This window comes from Bombina bombina, chromosome 3 (genome assembly GCF_027579735.1).
Source record: "Bombina bombina isolate aBomBom1 chromosome 3, aBomBom1.pri, whole genome shotgun sequence".
NCBI lineage: Eukaryota > Metazoa > Chordata > Amphibia > Anura > Bombinatoridae > Bombina > Bombina bombina.
In genome coordinates, this window is record NC_069501.1 from 1217985547 (window position 1) to 1218001122 (window position 15576).

Consider the following 15576-nt stretch of genomic DNA (forward strand, 5'->3'; position numbering starts at 1 on the left):
TATCAATGACCGATGTAAGGGTGGAATTATACTCGCAGATAGTTTGGTCAGGGCAGGAAAAGGAGGTGATGGATGAGAGGAGAGGTTTGAGAGAGCTAGCGAGCTGATGCAAATCTAGTGACTTAGTGCTTCTGTGAAGTTTGGTGTGAGGGGTAGAGGGAGGGGGAGTTGTAGGTAGGGAAGTGATGTTGCAAGTTAGGAGATGATGGTCAGAGAGGAAAAGGGGAGTTTGTTAAATTTGAAATAGTGCATCGATAGGTGAAAATCAGATCAAGGGAATGACCATCTTTGTGAGTGGGAGGGTCAGTCCATTGTGACAGGCCGAAAGAGGAAGTCAGTTGAAGAAGTTGTTTTGCAGAGGAGGCAGTGGGATTGTCAAGAGGGATGCTAAAGTCGCCAAGAATGAGGGCAGGGGTGTCTGAGGAAAGGAAATAAGGAAGCCAGGCAGCAAAGTGATCTAAAAATTGAGTTGGGGAGCCAGGGGGGTTGTATATGACTGCAACACGTATAGAGAGGGGAGAGAATAACCAAATCATGTGTGCTTCAAATGAAGAAAATGTGAGTGAAGAGAAGGGCTGTATTTGTTGGAAGGTGCAACGAGAGGAAAGTAAAATACTGACACCACCTCCTTGTCTATTGCCAGAACTAGGAGTGTGGCTGAAATGGAGATCCCCATGTGACAGTGCAGCAGTGGATGCTGTGTCTGAAGCAGAGAGCCAGGTTTCTGTAAGAGCCAGAAGGTTAAGAGAGTGGGAGATAAAGAGATCATGGATAGAAGTGAGCTTGTTGCAAACAGAGCGAGAGTTCCAGAGTGCACAAGTGAGGGGGAGGGGTTTTTAGATGTAAGAGGAATGTGATTAAGGTTACCAGAGTTTAGTTTATGAAGTCTATTGAAAGGCACACAAGGATGTGAAAGGTTAGGAGGTTGTGAGGGACCAGGATTAGGGGAGATGTCGCCAGCAGCTAGTATGAGCAAGAGGGAGAGTGACATGAGAAGCAGATTTGCAGTAATGAGACTGTTGTTTGGCTGAAGTTCAGCGGGGAGAGAGAGTATTTAGGAATAGGTAGAGTTCATGAGTACAAAAGTAAGGTGAGTATAAGAGAGATGGGCTAATGAACAGTGCAGGTGGAGAGGGAGAAGGAGTAAGTGAGTAATGTAGTTTGTTATAGAGACAAGAGGTAGCAAAAAGGAATATGCAGATATTGAGCATTATTATGAAAGTGGGAACCAAGTAAACACATAAGACACAGTGTTACAGCAATCCACCTGGATGCAGCATAGGCAAACCCAAAGCCTTAAAAAAACAACAACACACAACCGCCCGCACGAAATATCAGAGAAACACGTAACCGCCCGTAAAAAATAAATAAAAAACGTAACCGCCCGCACGAAGTATAAACAAACACCTAAACCGACAAACCCCCACATCGCAATAAACCTAATTAACTTTATTAACCCTTAAACCGACAAACCCCCACATCGCAATAAACCTAATTAACCCATTAACCCCTAAACTGCCAACCCCAAACATTGCAATAAACCTAATTCACCTATTAACTCCTAAACTGTCAACCCCCCACAACACAAATAACTAATTTAATTACTAAGCCCCCTAAATTAACCCCAATACTAAGTTACACTTAAATAAAACCTAACATTAAATTACAAAAACATTATCTAAAATGACAAAAAAATAATAATAATAATAGGGCCTTTTGTAGGGCATTGCCCTAAGTTAAACAGCTCTTTTACATGTATAAATTACTAAATCCCCCCCTAACAGTAACCCCCACCCACCCACCAAACCCCCCAAAATAAAAAAACCCAATACTAAGAAAACCTAAAGTACCTATTGCCCCTAAAGGGGCATTTGTATGGGCATTGCCCTTAAAAGGGCATTCAGCTTGTTTACTGCCCTTAAAAGGGCATTCAGCTCTTTTACAGCGCCCTAATCTTAAAAAATAAAAACCCAAAAATAAAATCCAAATAGGTACTCATCGTTCCTGAAGTCCGGCGGAGAAGGTCTTCTTTAGGCGGCTCCATCATCTTCTATATTCATCCGGAGTGAAGGCGGCGCAAAGTGGAGGTGCAGAGCTGTGTTCCCGATGCCTGGATCCTCGGCGGTGTGGAGGCTCCTCTTCATGCGATCGTCTGTGGTACACTGAAGAGTTAATGCAAGGTACCCCATATTTATTGGAGTACCTTGCATTCCTATTGGCTGAAATTTTGAAATCCGCCAATAGGATGAGAGCTACTGAAATCTTATTGGCTGATTTGAACATCCAATAGGATTTCAGTAGCTCTAATCCTATTGGCTGATTTCAACATTTCAGCCAGGAACAATGTCTACCGATTTGGGGCTTAGTGTTAGGATTTTTAATTTTTTTTTTTTTTTTAAGATTAGGGATTTAATGGGCTGGAAAAGAGCTAATTTCAATTTTAAGGGCAGTAAAAGAGCTGAATGCCCTTTTAAGGGCAATGCTCATACAAATGCCCCTTTAGGGGCAATGGGTAGTTTAGTTTTTTTTAGTGTTAGTTTTTTTATTTTGGGGGGTTTGGTGGGTGGGGGTTTTTACTGTTAGGCGGTAATTTGTTTAGGTAAAAGAGCTGTTTAATTTAGGGCAATGCCCTACAAAAGGCCTTTTAAGGGCTATTGGTAGTTTAGTATTAGAATAAGGGGTGTTTTTATTTTGGGGGGATTTTTTATTTTTATAGGGGTATTAGTTTAGGATTAAAAAAAATATTTTGGATAGCTTTGTTTATTTTTTTCCTGTAATTTTACATTTTTTATTTTTTGTAATTTTAGCTTTGGGGGTTGTAGTTTAATTTTTTTTAATAGACTGCCCACTGGGCAGGCTTATCGCCTAGTGTAATATAAAGCACAAAGTGTAATGTAATATAGTACTATATTGTACTGTGCTTGTCTCTCCACTCTAAATATGCAGAGAATGCCCATTGGAGAGATGATACAGTAACATTTCCCTTTCTAGAATTTCCAACGAATCTCACAGTGCTTAAGGATCATTGTAGATAATAGCTGGGCAGAGAGCTGTAGAATATTGGGCCAATGTTTTAGCGCCTATATATTCTCATAATAAATCATCCCAAACAATATAATACAAGGAGCCAGATATATTAAACTGCACATGCTTTATTGTATATTTTTTAGAGATGTGCATTTGACTTTGGATGAATACAAATTTGTCTGAATTTATGCTGATTTCAGTGATTTGTTTGATACATGAACAGCCAAATACATTCTTGGATTAAATTGACAAAGAATGAACGACACGTCACCAAATAATTTTGTTGAAAGTTGGAGAAAGGGGAAGGAAAGGGAATGGGGAAGGAGCTGTATCATTTGGCTAATCAGCTCATTTGTTTGTAATAATGTACAGGGGGTTTGACCATTCATGTGTCCATTGTCCCCTGTTCAATACTGCTATAGTATTATTAAAGGGACAGTCTAGTCCAAAACAAACTTTCATGATTCAGATAGGGCATGTAATTGTAAACAATTTTCCAATTTACTTTTATCACCAATTTTGCTTTGTTCTTTTGGTATTCTTAGTTGAAAACTTAACCTTGGAGGTTCATATGCTAATTTCTTAGACCTTGAAGGCCGCCTCTAAAGAATGCATTTTAACAGGTTTTTCACCACTAGAGGGTGTTAGTTCATGTGTTTCACATAGATAACACTGTGCTCATGTACGTGAAGTTACCTGGGAGCTATCACTGATTGGCTAAACTACAAGTCTGTCAAAAGAACTAAAATAAAGGGGCAGTTTGCAGAGGCTTAGATACAAGATAATCACAGAGGTAAAAAAATATATAAATATAACTGTGTTGGTTATGCAAAACTGGGGAATGGGTAAAAAAAGGATTATCTATCTTTTAAAACAATAACAATTCTGGTGTAGACTGTCCCTTTAAAGGGACACTCAAGTCAAATAAACTTTTATGAATCAGATAGAGAATGCAGTTTTAAGACACTTTCCAACTTACTTCCATTACCAAATGTTGTCTTTTTTTTTTCTCTTTTTTTTTTTTTTAAATCAACTATTTTTATTAAGTTTTTCAAACAAGTGTACAGAGAATGAAATTATACATTTGATTTTCATCGTAACAGTAGAAGTGACACCGAATTAGGATACTTTGTTACAATAATGAGTGTCAACATTTAGTATAGCAGAGATCAATTCAAAGATAAGTATGACGCTGATATAAAAGAGCAATCTGTCCCCGAGTTCCTAGAGGAGCTACAAATATAAAGAAGGGTTTACAGTTTACCACATAGATTAATACATAAATAGGCATTGAATTCTTTATCACTACATGTTCTAGGGAGAGTAACATAGTATTTCACAAATTTAGGTTTGGCAATATTGGGACAACAAACCATAATCAAGCCTTCCTTCCCAAATATAAAGAATGTCTGCAATGAAATCTTGCTTACCTATAAAGGTGTAATGTATTCTTTCTAAAGATAAGATGTGATCCACCTCTCTCACCTACATGGGAAAATTAGGGTTCTGTGTGGACTTCCAGAATCTAGGTATTAGGCGTCTTGCACAGTTGAGGAGACAGCGGAATAACTGTCTACGGTATATACAGGAAATAGGGGGGGTGTCATGCAACAGAACTATACAAGGGGAAAGTGTAATATTAAACCCTAGTGTGGCATTTATGCATTTAGTGATATCTTTCCAATATGTTTGCAGCAATAGACATGACCACCAGATGTGTGAGAAGGTTCCCGTCCCCCCACAATGTCTCCAGCAGAAAGAGGAGGAGTTAGGGAATATACTATGTAGTCTATGTGCGGTCAGGTACCATCTGGATAAAAACTTATAGTTCATCTCGGCAAACACTAGCGAGAGGGACAACCTTTTAGTTTCCACAAAAATATGGCTCCATTGAGCCTCAGTGAGAAAGGTATCAAATTCTTTCTCCCATTTGGGTATATATGAGGGTCGTTTATTCAGGAAGGAGCCCCTGAGTAATTTGTATATTATAGAGATATGGGGTCTCATCAGAGAGGGGGTGGTGCACAGTGTTTCGAAGGGATTGAGAGGTCTGGTAAGGTCGACAGTAGCTGGACTATTCACTATAGCATGTCTCAGCTGTATGTAGGGAAACTATTGCTGGAATGGGGGGCCTAGCAGTTAAGAGAGTTCCAATTGTGAACAAACTTGTCCTTTATAAAGTACCAAATGAGCTGGAACATTGGAGGGAGAATTTGCAATAGTCGGGGTTTGCAAGGAGTGTGGATGTAGTAAGAGCGGATTATTAAGGAGAGGGTATGGTCGAGATTGAGTTATCAGAGGCAAGGGTCAAATCCCAAACTTTTAGAGTGGCAGCTACATAGTGATTTGCATAAGCTTCTGGAGGTCTATGTTTGGGCAGAGTCCAACACAGATCTCCAAGGTTGTGTCCGCCTATTAAGGAGGATTCTTATTGTAACCAGGACTTCTCGCGGTGAGAATGTTTCCATGCAACTATCCGAGCTAGATGAGCTGCCTTAAAGTATGATGTAAGGTTCGGGGCACCCAAACCACCATGTTCTCTATCAAGGTATAAAGTATTTTTGGTCACTCTAGTGCACTTCTGAGCCCAAATATAAGAATCAAACAGTTTCTGTTGATGTGTTAGATATGATGAGGGGATATCCAGAGGAAGGACCTGAAACAGATACAGAAATTTAGGGAGAAGGTTCATTTTGAGCGCATTAACACGTCCCATCCAGGAGAGGTGGCCTTGTTTGTGCCACGACTCAAGGAAGGTCTGGGATTCTTTTTGGAGGGGGATATAATTGAGGTTAAACAAGTCCGACTGTACAGGGGAGATATTTATTCCTAAGTAACTTATTTTGTTTGTGATCTGGAAAGTGGTGCGCGACTTAATGAACTTAGTTTCTGCTGTCTTAGTTGCATTGGCAGTAAATATAGTTTGCAGGACACGAATAGTATTGTCTTTGGCCTCTCTGCCAGGGATAAAACCCACCTGATCGGTATGAATAAGAGTAGGAAGAATGTTATTTAACCTAATGGCTATTAATTTGGCGTATAACTTGATATCAATATTAATCAAGGATATGGGGCGATAATTAGAAACTTGCTCCGCATCTTTTCCCGACTTTGGAATAACGGTTATTGTGGATTCTAATAGAGACCGAGATAATTGACAGTCATGGTCTAGTAAATTATAAATAGTTAGGAGATGAGGACTCAGGTGGGTTTTAAACAGGTGGTAGAATTTAGGGGTGAACCCGTCTGGACCAGGGGCTTTACCTTGAGGGAGATTTTTAATTGCTATAAGGAGTTCCTGAAGTGTAAGGGGCGAGTCGAGGGACTCACTATCCTCTGCAGAGAGAGTGGGGAGCTGGGCTTGTGAAAGATATTTATTGATCCTGGCAAGTTTAGATTCAGAATTTGAAGATGGGAGATTGTATAAAGTGGATTATTTAATAGTTCGCAAATTGACCAACTATTTCTGTGTTTTTAGAGAGCGCGGATCCAGAGGGGTCCAAAATTGTAGAAATAAAGGTTTTATATCTCTTCTTTTTGGGGGACCTAGCCAATAAATGGCCCATTTTATTATTTTCTATATAGAATTTAGATTTAGATGTGAGTGCTCGTAAATGAGCGTTTTTAATTAGGTACTGGTTAAGAGCCTTCCTAGCCTGTTGTGATTGCCATAAAAGTTGTGGGGAAAGGGGGTTTTGCTTCAGTGCTTTTTCGCTGTTTTGAAAATTTGCAGTTGAGGATATATATTGTTTTCGTAGCTTATGTTTATGGCTCAGTATTACTCCTCTAATATAACATTTGTAAGCCTCCCAGTTATTAGTGGCTGAAGTGATAGTAGGGTCGTTAAAAGTGAAAAATTCACTGTTTCCCCCCCCCCCCAACTATATCTGAGGTTATAAGTGGATCTGAAAATATGCGATCGTTAAGCTTCCAGTGTTGTTGGTGTTGAGGCCTGGAAGACCATGAGAAGATGGAGCTGACCATTCTGTGGTCAGACCATGGGGTATGGTATAGTATGGAGTCAATTAGCGTAGAAAGAGTGCTTTGGTCACAAAGAATGTAATCTATGCGGGAGTAAGAGTATTGTGGGTGGGAGAAGAATGTGAAATCTTTTGTAGCTGGGTGTATTATTCTCCATGTGTCGTAAGGGGAATTGTCCTAATAGCATGCCAGTTGGCTTTTATTTGGCTATATTGTATATAAGATTTACCTGAAGATGTGTCCAATGCTGGGTTGATTGGGAAGTTAAATTCCCCTCCCACCAGTATTGGACCTTTGGAGATGTGCACTAATTTATTGGTTACTGTGCGAAAGGAGGGGGAAGGGCGAGCATAGATGTTGGCCAAAGTTAGGGGTCTGCCATAATATAATCCAACCATGATTAAAATTCTACCCTCCTGGTCTTGGTATTTGTGTAGGAGAACAAAGGGTGAACCTCTTCTAAAAGAGATTCCCACTTCGTTATGCTTTGATGGCCTTGAATTTAGGAAGTGTTGATCATAGTGTAGATGCGAGAGGGTGGGCTTGCTGGTTCTTTTGAAATGTGTCTCTTGGACCATTACGATATCTATTTGCTTTTTAAAGAAATCATGGAACGCAATGGAATGTTTCTGTGGGGATAAAAAGCCTTTAACATTCTGTGAGGCGATCTTAAATTGACTTACTATGGGGTGATGTGTCATTGATATCTAAGTGAGGTAGTAAGTGTTAGGTATGAAGTGCGATTTGTTTGTGGCTGGAGGAAGCTGCTACTGCTGCTATTCGTTTGTGGCTTTAGGAAGCTGCTACTGCTGCTATTGAGGTATACTCTGTACTGAAAATAAACACTGAGTCAAATGAACAATCAAGAACTTAAACTAAAGGAAAAGGGAAAAGTAGAGGGAAGAATTCAAGAAAAAGAGGGGTTAGGAGAGAAAACAAAGAAGAATTCAACAAAGGAATGAAAACGTATTAGACACATAAAGAAATAAGACAGAAGGGGGAGGTGCGGCCCAACGGAGCCCCCCCTTACAGGCACACAAACAGAACAAATAATTGACACTTGAATGCTGGAACGTTGCAGAGGGGGAATTAAATTGTACAATCGTAATACTAATATTACAACAAAACAATCAAAAACACCTGGAACACCTGCAACCTAAAATGGGCAAAAGTAACAATAACATAACAACGTGGGGCACAGAATTAATTCCTACAAGTCTACTCTTTAGACCACGAATAGGACATGGTAGAAATTCTAGGGAAGACCTGGTGCAAGTTAAGTGAACCCCTTTCAACATAGATCTACAGCTTATTGTGAGTAAACCAAACTTAAACAAGTTAACGTGTTAAACTATAAGTGCTTGCTAACTACACATTTATCTTAATGGCCAATAAAGCAGTTAGTCCCAGAGTTAATGGGCAAATGTGAGAGTCTGTTTCAGTGTGAGTAGTGCAATTTACTGGGCAAAAGTACCCTGCCTTCGATACTCACTATATCCTGGGGAATGCAGTTCACCTTGCTATACATCAAGTGGTGTCTATTAGGTTAGGTGGATCAGGACTTTGTCTCTTTCTAGCTTGCTTGCTAGCAATCTGAGATCACAGCTTTCTCTGCGGCCCTGTAGGTAGTGATGTAGCTTTTAGCTGAGAAGGCTCAGGCATCTCAGGAAGAGAAAGGTCGAGAAGTTTGCAAAAGCCAGGAATGCTGGTGGGGTTGTGGCATTCGTGGCGTTTTCCATCTTTAATGACTTGTAAGGACACAGGAAAACCCCATCTGTATGGAATCTTTAGTGAGCGAAGGTGATTAGTAAAGAAGGCAAATTCTCTCCTAAGCTGCAGAGTGCGTACCGAGAGGTCCTGAAATATTTGGATTTCCGCGCCCATAAAAGAGATAGCTGGTTGTGCTCTGGCTAATTGAAAGCTCTTTTCCCTATCTCTGTAGCTTTGGAAGCACACAATGATGTCTCTAGGAGGTTGGTTGTCTTTGGGCTTTGGTCGTAGAGTGCAGTGGGCTCTTTCAAGGGGTATCTCCTCAATCACCCTTTGGTTGGAGATAGCCAAAGACTGGAACAGGTTCTGTAGATGATCAGGTATATCCTCTCTGCTTACAGTCTCAGGCACCCCACGGAATTGGAGGTTGTTTCTTCGTGTTCTATTTTCTATATTGTCCAACTTATTCTCCAGATCTGTAATCTGAGCTTGTTGCGTTTCAATGGAGTGGGACATGTCTGCCATTTCTTTGGTTAACTCCTCTCTGTCTACTTCTAAGACCTCCACACGGTGACCCAGCTCATTTATATCTTTCTTCAAGTCAGCACATTCAGATATGATGCATGACTTTACTTGATTTATAAGGGCTTCCATTGCTTTTAAGGCCACTGGTTCGTCGGCAGAAGGCCCGGGAATGTTGGGCGAGGGTGCCTAAAAAGCATCTAGGCTATCAGGTGTAGATCCATCATCGCTTCCTACCTGAGAAACCTCCGCTCTCTTTAGTCGGTCTGCGCTCTTAAAAAAGCTGTTTACGGTGTTGGCTGTATTACCAGACTTTAGATACTTGTCCAATTTAGAATTTCTATGTATCGCCATTTCAATGGCCGTGGCCTGGGTATTCCAACAGGCGTGGATTTCAGAAATAGTTATGGCAATGGACTAGGGCCAGCTGTGAGGGTAGAGAGTTGCAGAACTTCAAAGTAGCCTTAAAAATGTGGTTAAAGACGCAAGGAAAGCTGTACCAGCCGTATATAGGTAGGGTAGGGGCCTCTTGATTAAAAATGTAGCTCAGTATAGGTGTTAGTGCAGCCAGGTAAAAGATCTGAACAAGGAACACATCTTATGCACATGACAGCGCAATATGCTTGAAAACTTCAAGGTAGGAGCAAACCCGCCCCTCCTTTCCTCTTTCTTTATTTTATTTCCCCCAGATTTCAGAAGTTAGAGCATTGGGGAGCCCTGCTAGGTGTGAGCATTGGGAGGTCAAGTGGGCATACAGCGAGTCCCAAAGCAGTAAGCTTTGCTCAGAGCTTGATCAGACTGTATATGAAATTGCAGCACAAAAAAACATTAGGAGTTAGGGGTATTGATTAGTGTCAAAGCGGCTTTTAGTAAGTGGTATTGTGAGGCAGATCATTAACATGACATGAGCTGCGGCTGTACTCTAAAGTCTGTTTGTGGTTTTATTGTAAAGATGCTTAGCGTGGGATCAGCAAGTTCAGCATACTCTCTTACCCCCAAGATGGCGTTCCACAAAAAATAAAAAGGTGCGTCATACTACTGATCTCATCATGACAGGCAGTCTCTGGTTTACAGTCCGGCTTTTCCTATAAAGCAGGGGGCCTCTAGTTTGTAATCCGCTGTCTACCTGTACTCTGCTGGGCTCTATGAATAAAGGCCTTCTTGCCTTACCGTGCGAGGGCTTTAATCGAGGAGCACCTTGGATGCGGCCTACACCGCAAGTCATATCCCAGTTTCAGAGTGCTAATTAGAGCATAACTAAAGTGGCTGCTAAGTCCAGTGTCGGTCCTGGACACATCTGCTGTACAATCAAGCCATCCAAGTCACGTTTTTCAAGCCTGAGAGAGGGCTCCGTCACTGGCGATTCAGGAGCTCTAGTGTGGTGCGGCCATTCATTACGTCCGCACGCTCCGCCCCCATTGCACATTCTTTTTATATACACACTTTATGGGGAACAAACTCCTACTCGGCATGTGCACAAGCTTGCAGGGTATACGTATACTAGTCTGTGATTGGCTGATGTCTGTCACATGATACAGGGGGCCGGAAAATGGGAGAAAAAAATACATTTGTCAGAAATAAAATCTACTGCTTATTTGAAATTCAGAGTAGGTGTTCTTAAATTGTCTTTTTATTATACACTTGTTAATTATGCAATTCTACTACATTGAGTGCTCCTTTAATGATTGATGTTAGGAACAGCCAGTTGGGCACTAAATCTTAATTTTAGTCATACAGTTGTGTCCAGTCAAGTGTTAACCTAGCATCAGGAGGTGGGAGACTAGTGAAAGCTCAGCCATTTTCAATCACTTGCAGTTGTGTGACTTCTGTAAGCCAGTCATTGACATTCACATTCAATCAGCAAGTTATATGTTCTATTAGCATTAAAATATAGGATCTTTTTTTATTATTTTTTTCTATTATTAAATTTACTAAGTTCTCTTTGAAATATAGGATCTTTTAATTGTTCAAATTCTGTAGCATAAGATTTGTGTTTAAAATAGGTTGTATATATTTGCTGCTCCCATTGGAAATAACGGTAACAAATGTAATATTCTGCTTAAACATATTTCCACATGAACAACCTTCAGCTGAACAAAACGGGAAAAATCTGACACAAATCTTTTTTTCACTTATGCACATCTCCAATATTCACGCTATGACATGTATGTTTTTAGCTTGAATATATAAAGAAGCAATTGTAATTATATATATATTGAGCCCCCCTTATTATTTTACATGTTTATGATGATTTATATGGAGATTGCAGTGCAGGGCATTTTCATTTTCTAAGCCATTCTAAACTATCATAATAGCTGTAGTTTTAATTAGTAATATCATTTAAATTTGTACAAAAAAAAAAAATCTAAAAAGAAACCATCAAAACCAATTTAACAGGAAAATATAATTAAACAATGAAAAACTATAAAAAGCAGAGGTATCGCAGGATTTTCAAAGACCTTCACAGAAGCAAAACATACACAGTAAAAGTAAAACCTGAGAGCTAAGCTAATTTTTAGAATTAACATTTTTAAATGCCCAAACACTAAACAGAAAACATAAATTAACATGGTCATATCCAGGTTTAGTACTAAAGTGTATCATTGGCCAACTTTCTACTTTTTTTTTTTATTAAATCAGAATGATGTTTTTATTACTGTGACTGAGAATTGAAAAAGGAAAAAGAAAAATCTGTTCGAACTTCCTCTCCATGGGTCACAATATTAGTCAACTTATATTTCAAGTTATAGAACATGTGACTAAACCTAGGAGGGGAGGTGATAGGGAAGTGTTACTAAAGAAAAGAGAAATGTTTTGAACTGGATTATCTTGCCCCTAAGGGGTTAAACAAGGATTTTGCTTGGTCTCTTTTTATATAAGTTAGAAAAACTAAGCTGTGCATGATTCTAATCACTTTTAAAGTTTTCTTATGTATAGGTTTTGTTTTTAAGTGGTGGTTTTAATAAATAAATGAATATTCAAGCTGATCAGTACAAATAATGACAGAAAAAAATGTGTACTTGTATACTTTAAAATGACCACATGATGGCAGCAGAACTCTGCTGGTGATTGATTAATGAGATGTGCACAGGTATAAAAGAGACAAACCTGTATGTAATTAGATGATTAAGAGCCTATTGCAGGCTTGAAACATTGTTGTTTGTATGTTTGCACCTATGGACCCTGCTTAAGTAATAAAGGTCTTTTAAAGAATTGGTGGCTGGAAAAAGTTTGAATTTTCACAGTATAGTTGAGATCTGGCTAGTCTCTTTCCGTGCCCCAGTCTGGTGAGTCTGGTCTTCCTACCTTGGATTACACAAACGTTACTTGAGACAGGCCAAAATGAATCTTTTAGGCCACACTGTAGTAATGTATAAGTCCAACAATCGCATAAAAATCAGCAAATGGTTTGGAATACTGCTGTAGAGATTTCCTCTAGGTATAGGCAGTGCTTATAGTCGCACAAATTAATCTGAAAAACATAAAGTGGGTATCTCATAATTTCAAACTCATTGGGAAATAATTTAAACACCCACGAGAAGCCATACAAAGAAGAGGATTCAGGTGGTTTGGAATGATCCCGTTGTATATTTAGTTCAGTAAAATCTATAATAATTACTTACAGTGCAGTAAACATAATCAGATTGCATTGAGTGGAATAAAATTACTGATTGAAAAATAATATATATATATACACAACATTTTAAATTAGGGGGAGGTAAAAGGTGAGTTTAAAATCCTCCACTACGCACAAAATATAGAGAAAATAACTCATTGTGTAGTTCATTAACAAATCTAGACAGGCCAGTAGGCCTGTTTTTCTCACAGAAAACCTCTGGAATACACTGTTTCCAATGCAGCAAGGAATTCTGGGTAAGATATGCAAATTAGGTTCACAATGACACCTTTTTACTTCATGTCTGCTTTTCAGCAGATTCCCTTATGTGAATACTCACAAGAGGGGGCTGTAAAATACATCAAGTATTGTAAATAATGTCCCCTTGTTTTTCTCAGTTACTGAGTTATTCAGTTACTGAGCAGAATATATCAATCAAGTATCGGCACTTTTTTATTTTTAGTATCGGCACCTTTTCTTTTACAAAAAAGCACTGTGTATGTATATATGTGTATGTGTGTGTATATATATATGTGTGTTAGTGTAGTACATGTTGGAAATTAAAATGTTTAGCTACTAAAATATTTATAAATTCTGTCTCATAAATCAGACTGGCATTCTGGTTACTATACCCTTGTTTTACAGATCATATATCCAGATGGGCAAATCCAAATCATTCACCCTAAACCAGCGGATTTCCGGAATCCCGGTCCTGGAAGGCACCGATTGATCACTCAGGTTTATCTTTCACATTCAGCATGGACAGGTAAATAAATATATCCATTGCACAATATCACAATGTGCAGCTGTATCAATGCATTTATTCATTAGAGGATGTTATTGTATTACTGATCATAGCTATGTATTAATGCTCACTAAAGGGTTACACACACAGGTAAAGTTCTGTTTGGGAGGCACATTGCTGCTCCTGAAGAGGGGACGGCCAGTGATTGGTAGTTATGTACAGGATCGCAGGGATGTAGTTAACAGTAACACACAGTGTCCGTCTTGCTCAGGTGCTTGTGGCTCCCCAGCATGACTTAACCTATGTGTAACACCTTTGTGGGGGTTAAACACATCGTTAGATAGGATCAGTAATGCAGATATTGCATGCTATATTGAATTAGACCATGTCATTTTTGCATCAGAATGCTCCTTTAAAGGGACAGTAAAGTTTAAATTAAAGATAATTCAGATACAGCATACAACCCGTTTACTTCAAATTTTTGCTCTCTCATTTAGATTACAGTAGTGCATTGCTTCATTCTTTTTTATGCTTTGTTGAAGGAGCAGCAAATTTGATAATAGAAGTAAATTGGAAAGTAATGGTTTGCTGTATTCTCAGCGTTTCTCAAGTACCACTAACAGGTTAAATGTTATAGCTGAAATAATCAGCTGATGGTAAGTTAGTAGCCATGGTTACAGATCAGCCGATTATGTCACCTGATGGGGCTTCTTGAGGACCGCGGTTGAGAAACGCTGATAGTCTAACTGAATCACGAAAGAACATTTGTGGGCATGTCTCTTTAGGCTTTTCAGAAACAATTGTTTTTTGGTATAAAGAAATAGTATTCTTCTGTCCCCTATACCATAAAACACAGTGGTCAGGCATGTTTTGTGAATTGTAGTTGTGGGAGATCTTTTTGCGTGTATATATATAGCACCACCTCCTGCATTTGTTAATATATTTCCACCTGCTAGAAATGTGACGTTTCTCTATTTATTATGCTAGAGCCCTGTCAAATTGAAGTGAGGTTACTTCTAGCCTACAGCTCCAGCCGAAGCAAGGTTTTAACCCGAACACTGAAGTCTTCATGGGGTGAGAGCATGGAGGTTGTATCTTCCACAGACAGTTGCACCGAAGGCACCATACCATTCAGCAAGCCTGTCAAAGTGTTACTCATGCCCAAACCAGCAAGGCGGTGACACCAGAGAAGAACTTCTGAACTTTATACCAGTCTGAACTACAAACAGAACCTGGTACTGGTCAAAATATCAAGTCTGCAGTATAGTTTCTGGTCCTCAATATTTTAATGAACAGTCAACCCAGGAAAACTATCCCATTCTGATGAAGCCCATAAATAAAGTATGTTTATATAACTCGCTCCATTTTTTTTTTTTTTTACTAAGATTAAAATGATATGCTACTGAGCAGATCTTGTTTAAATGACTCCATCGATTTCAGAACATAACAACGTGGGACATTCTTTAGATAACTATCAATATGTTTGGTACTATTAGCCCCGTACTTACGTACAGAATCCTTCTAATGGTTTGTATGCATTAAACAGAAGAATATCTATAGAATCACGTGATTACTTTTGTGAACACGAAGAGGAAACTTCCTTTGAGGCTCCCAGGGACAGCAGTCATTTGTGTGTGTTAATGTATCTTTACAGACTATAGAAAATAAAAACAAACACCTGGTTTATATTGTCTGTATTTACAAAGTAATTCACAGCTCTTTTAATATTCTGTAATAAAAAAACAGCAACAACAAGCCTCATCTACATGCCTACATGCCTCCCAGCACAGACATGCGGTGATAATTCCCTGCCTATGCAAGCATACATGTAGTCAAAAACATATTTAGCAACTACTTTACAAAATATAGAAATCGGACTAGAAATTCCTTAAAGAAAAAAAAGTTTAGAAAGAATGTACACTTTGCTTTAAACACATAAAGGTTTTTCCTTATTTTACACTATTTAAAAATTGTT

At 39.0% G+C, this 15576-nt stretch overlaps 1 protein-coding gene across 2 annotated transcripts in view; it reads left to right on the forward strand.

Annotated features, from left to right (window-relative positions):
* INTS4 (integrator complex subunit 4) overlaps positions 1-15287 on the forward strand; it is a 151657-nt gene extending 136370 nt beyond the window's left edge. For both annotated transcript variants that reach the window (XM_053708682.1, XM_053708683.1), the window contains exons 22-23: positions 13502-13622; positions 14589-15287. In XM_053708682.1, the coding sequence (XP_053564657.1) occupies positions 13502-13622; positions 14589-14782 (315 nt within the window). In that variant the 3' untranslated portion in view covers positions 14783-15287. The remainder of the gene's footprint in view (positions 1-13501; positions 13623-14588) is intronic.
* The last annotated feature ends 289 nt before the right edge of the window (positions 15288-15576 follow it).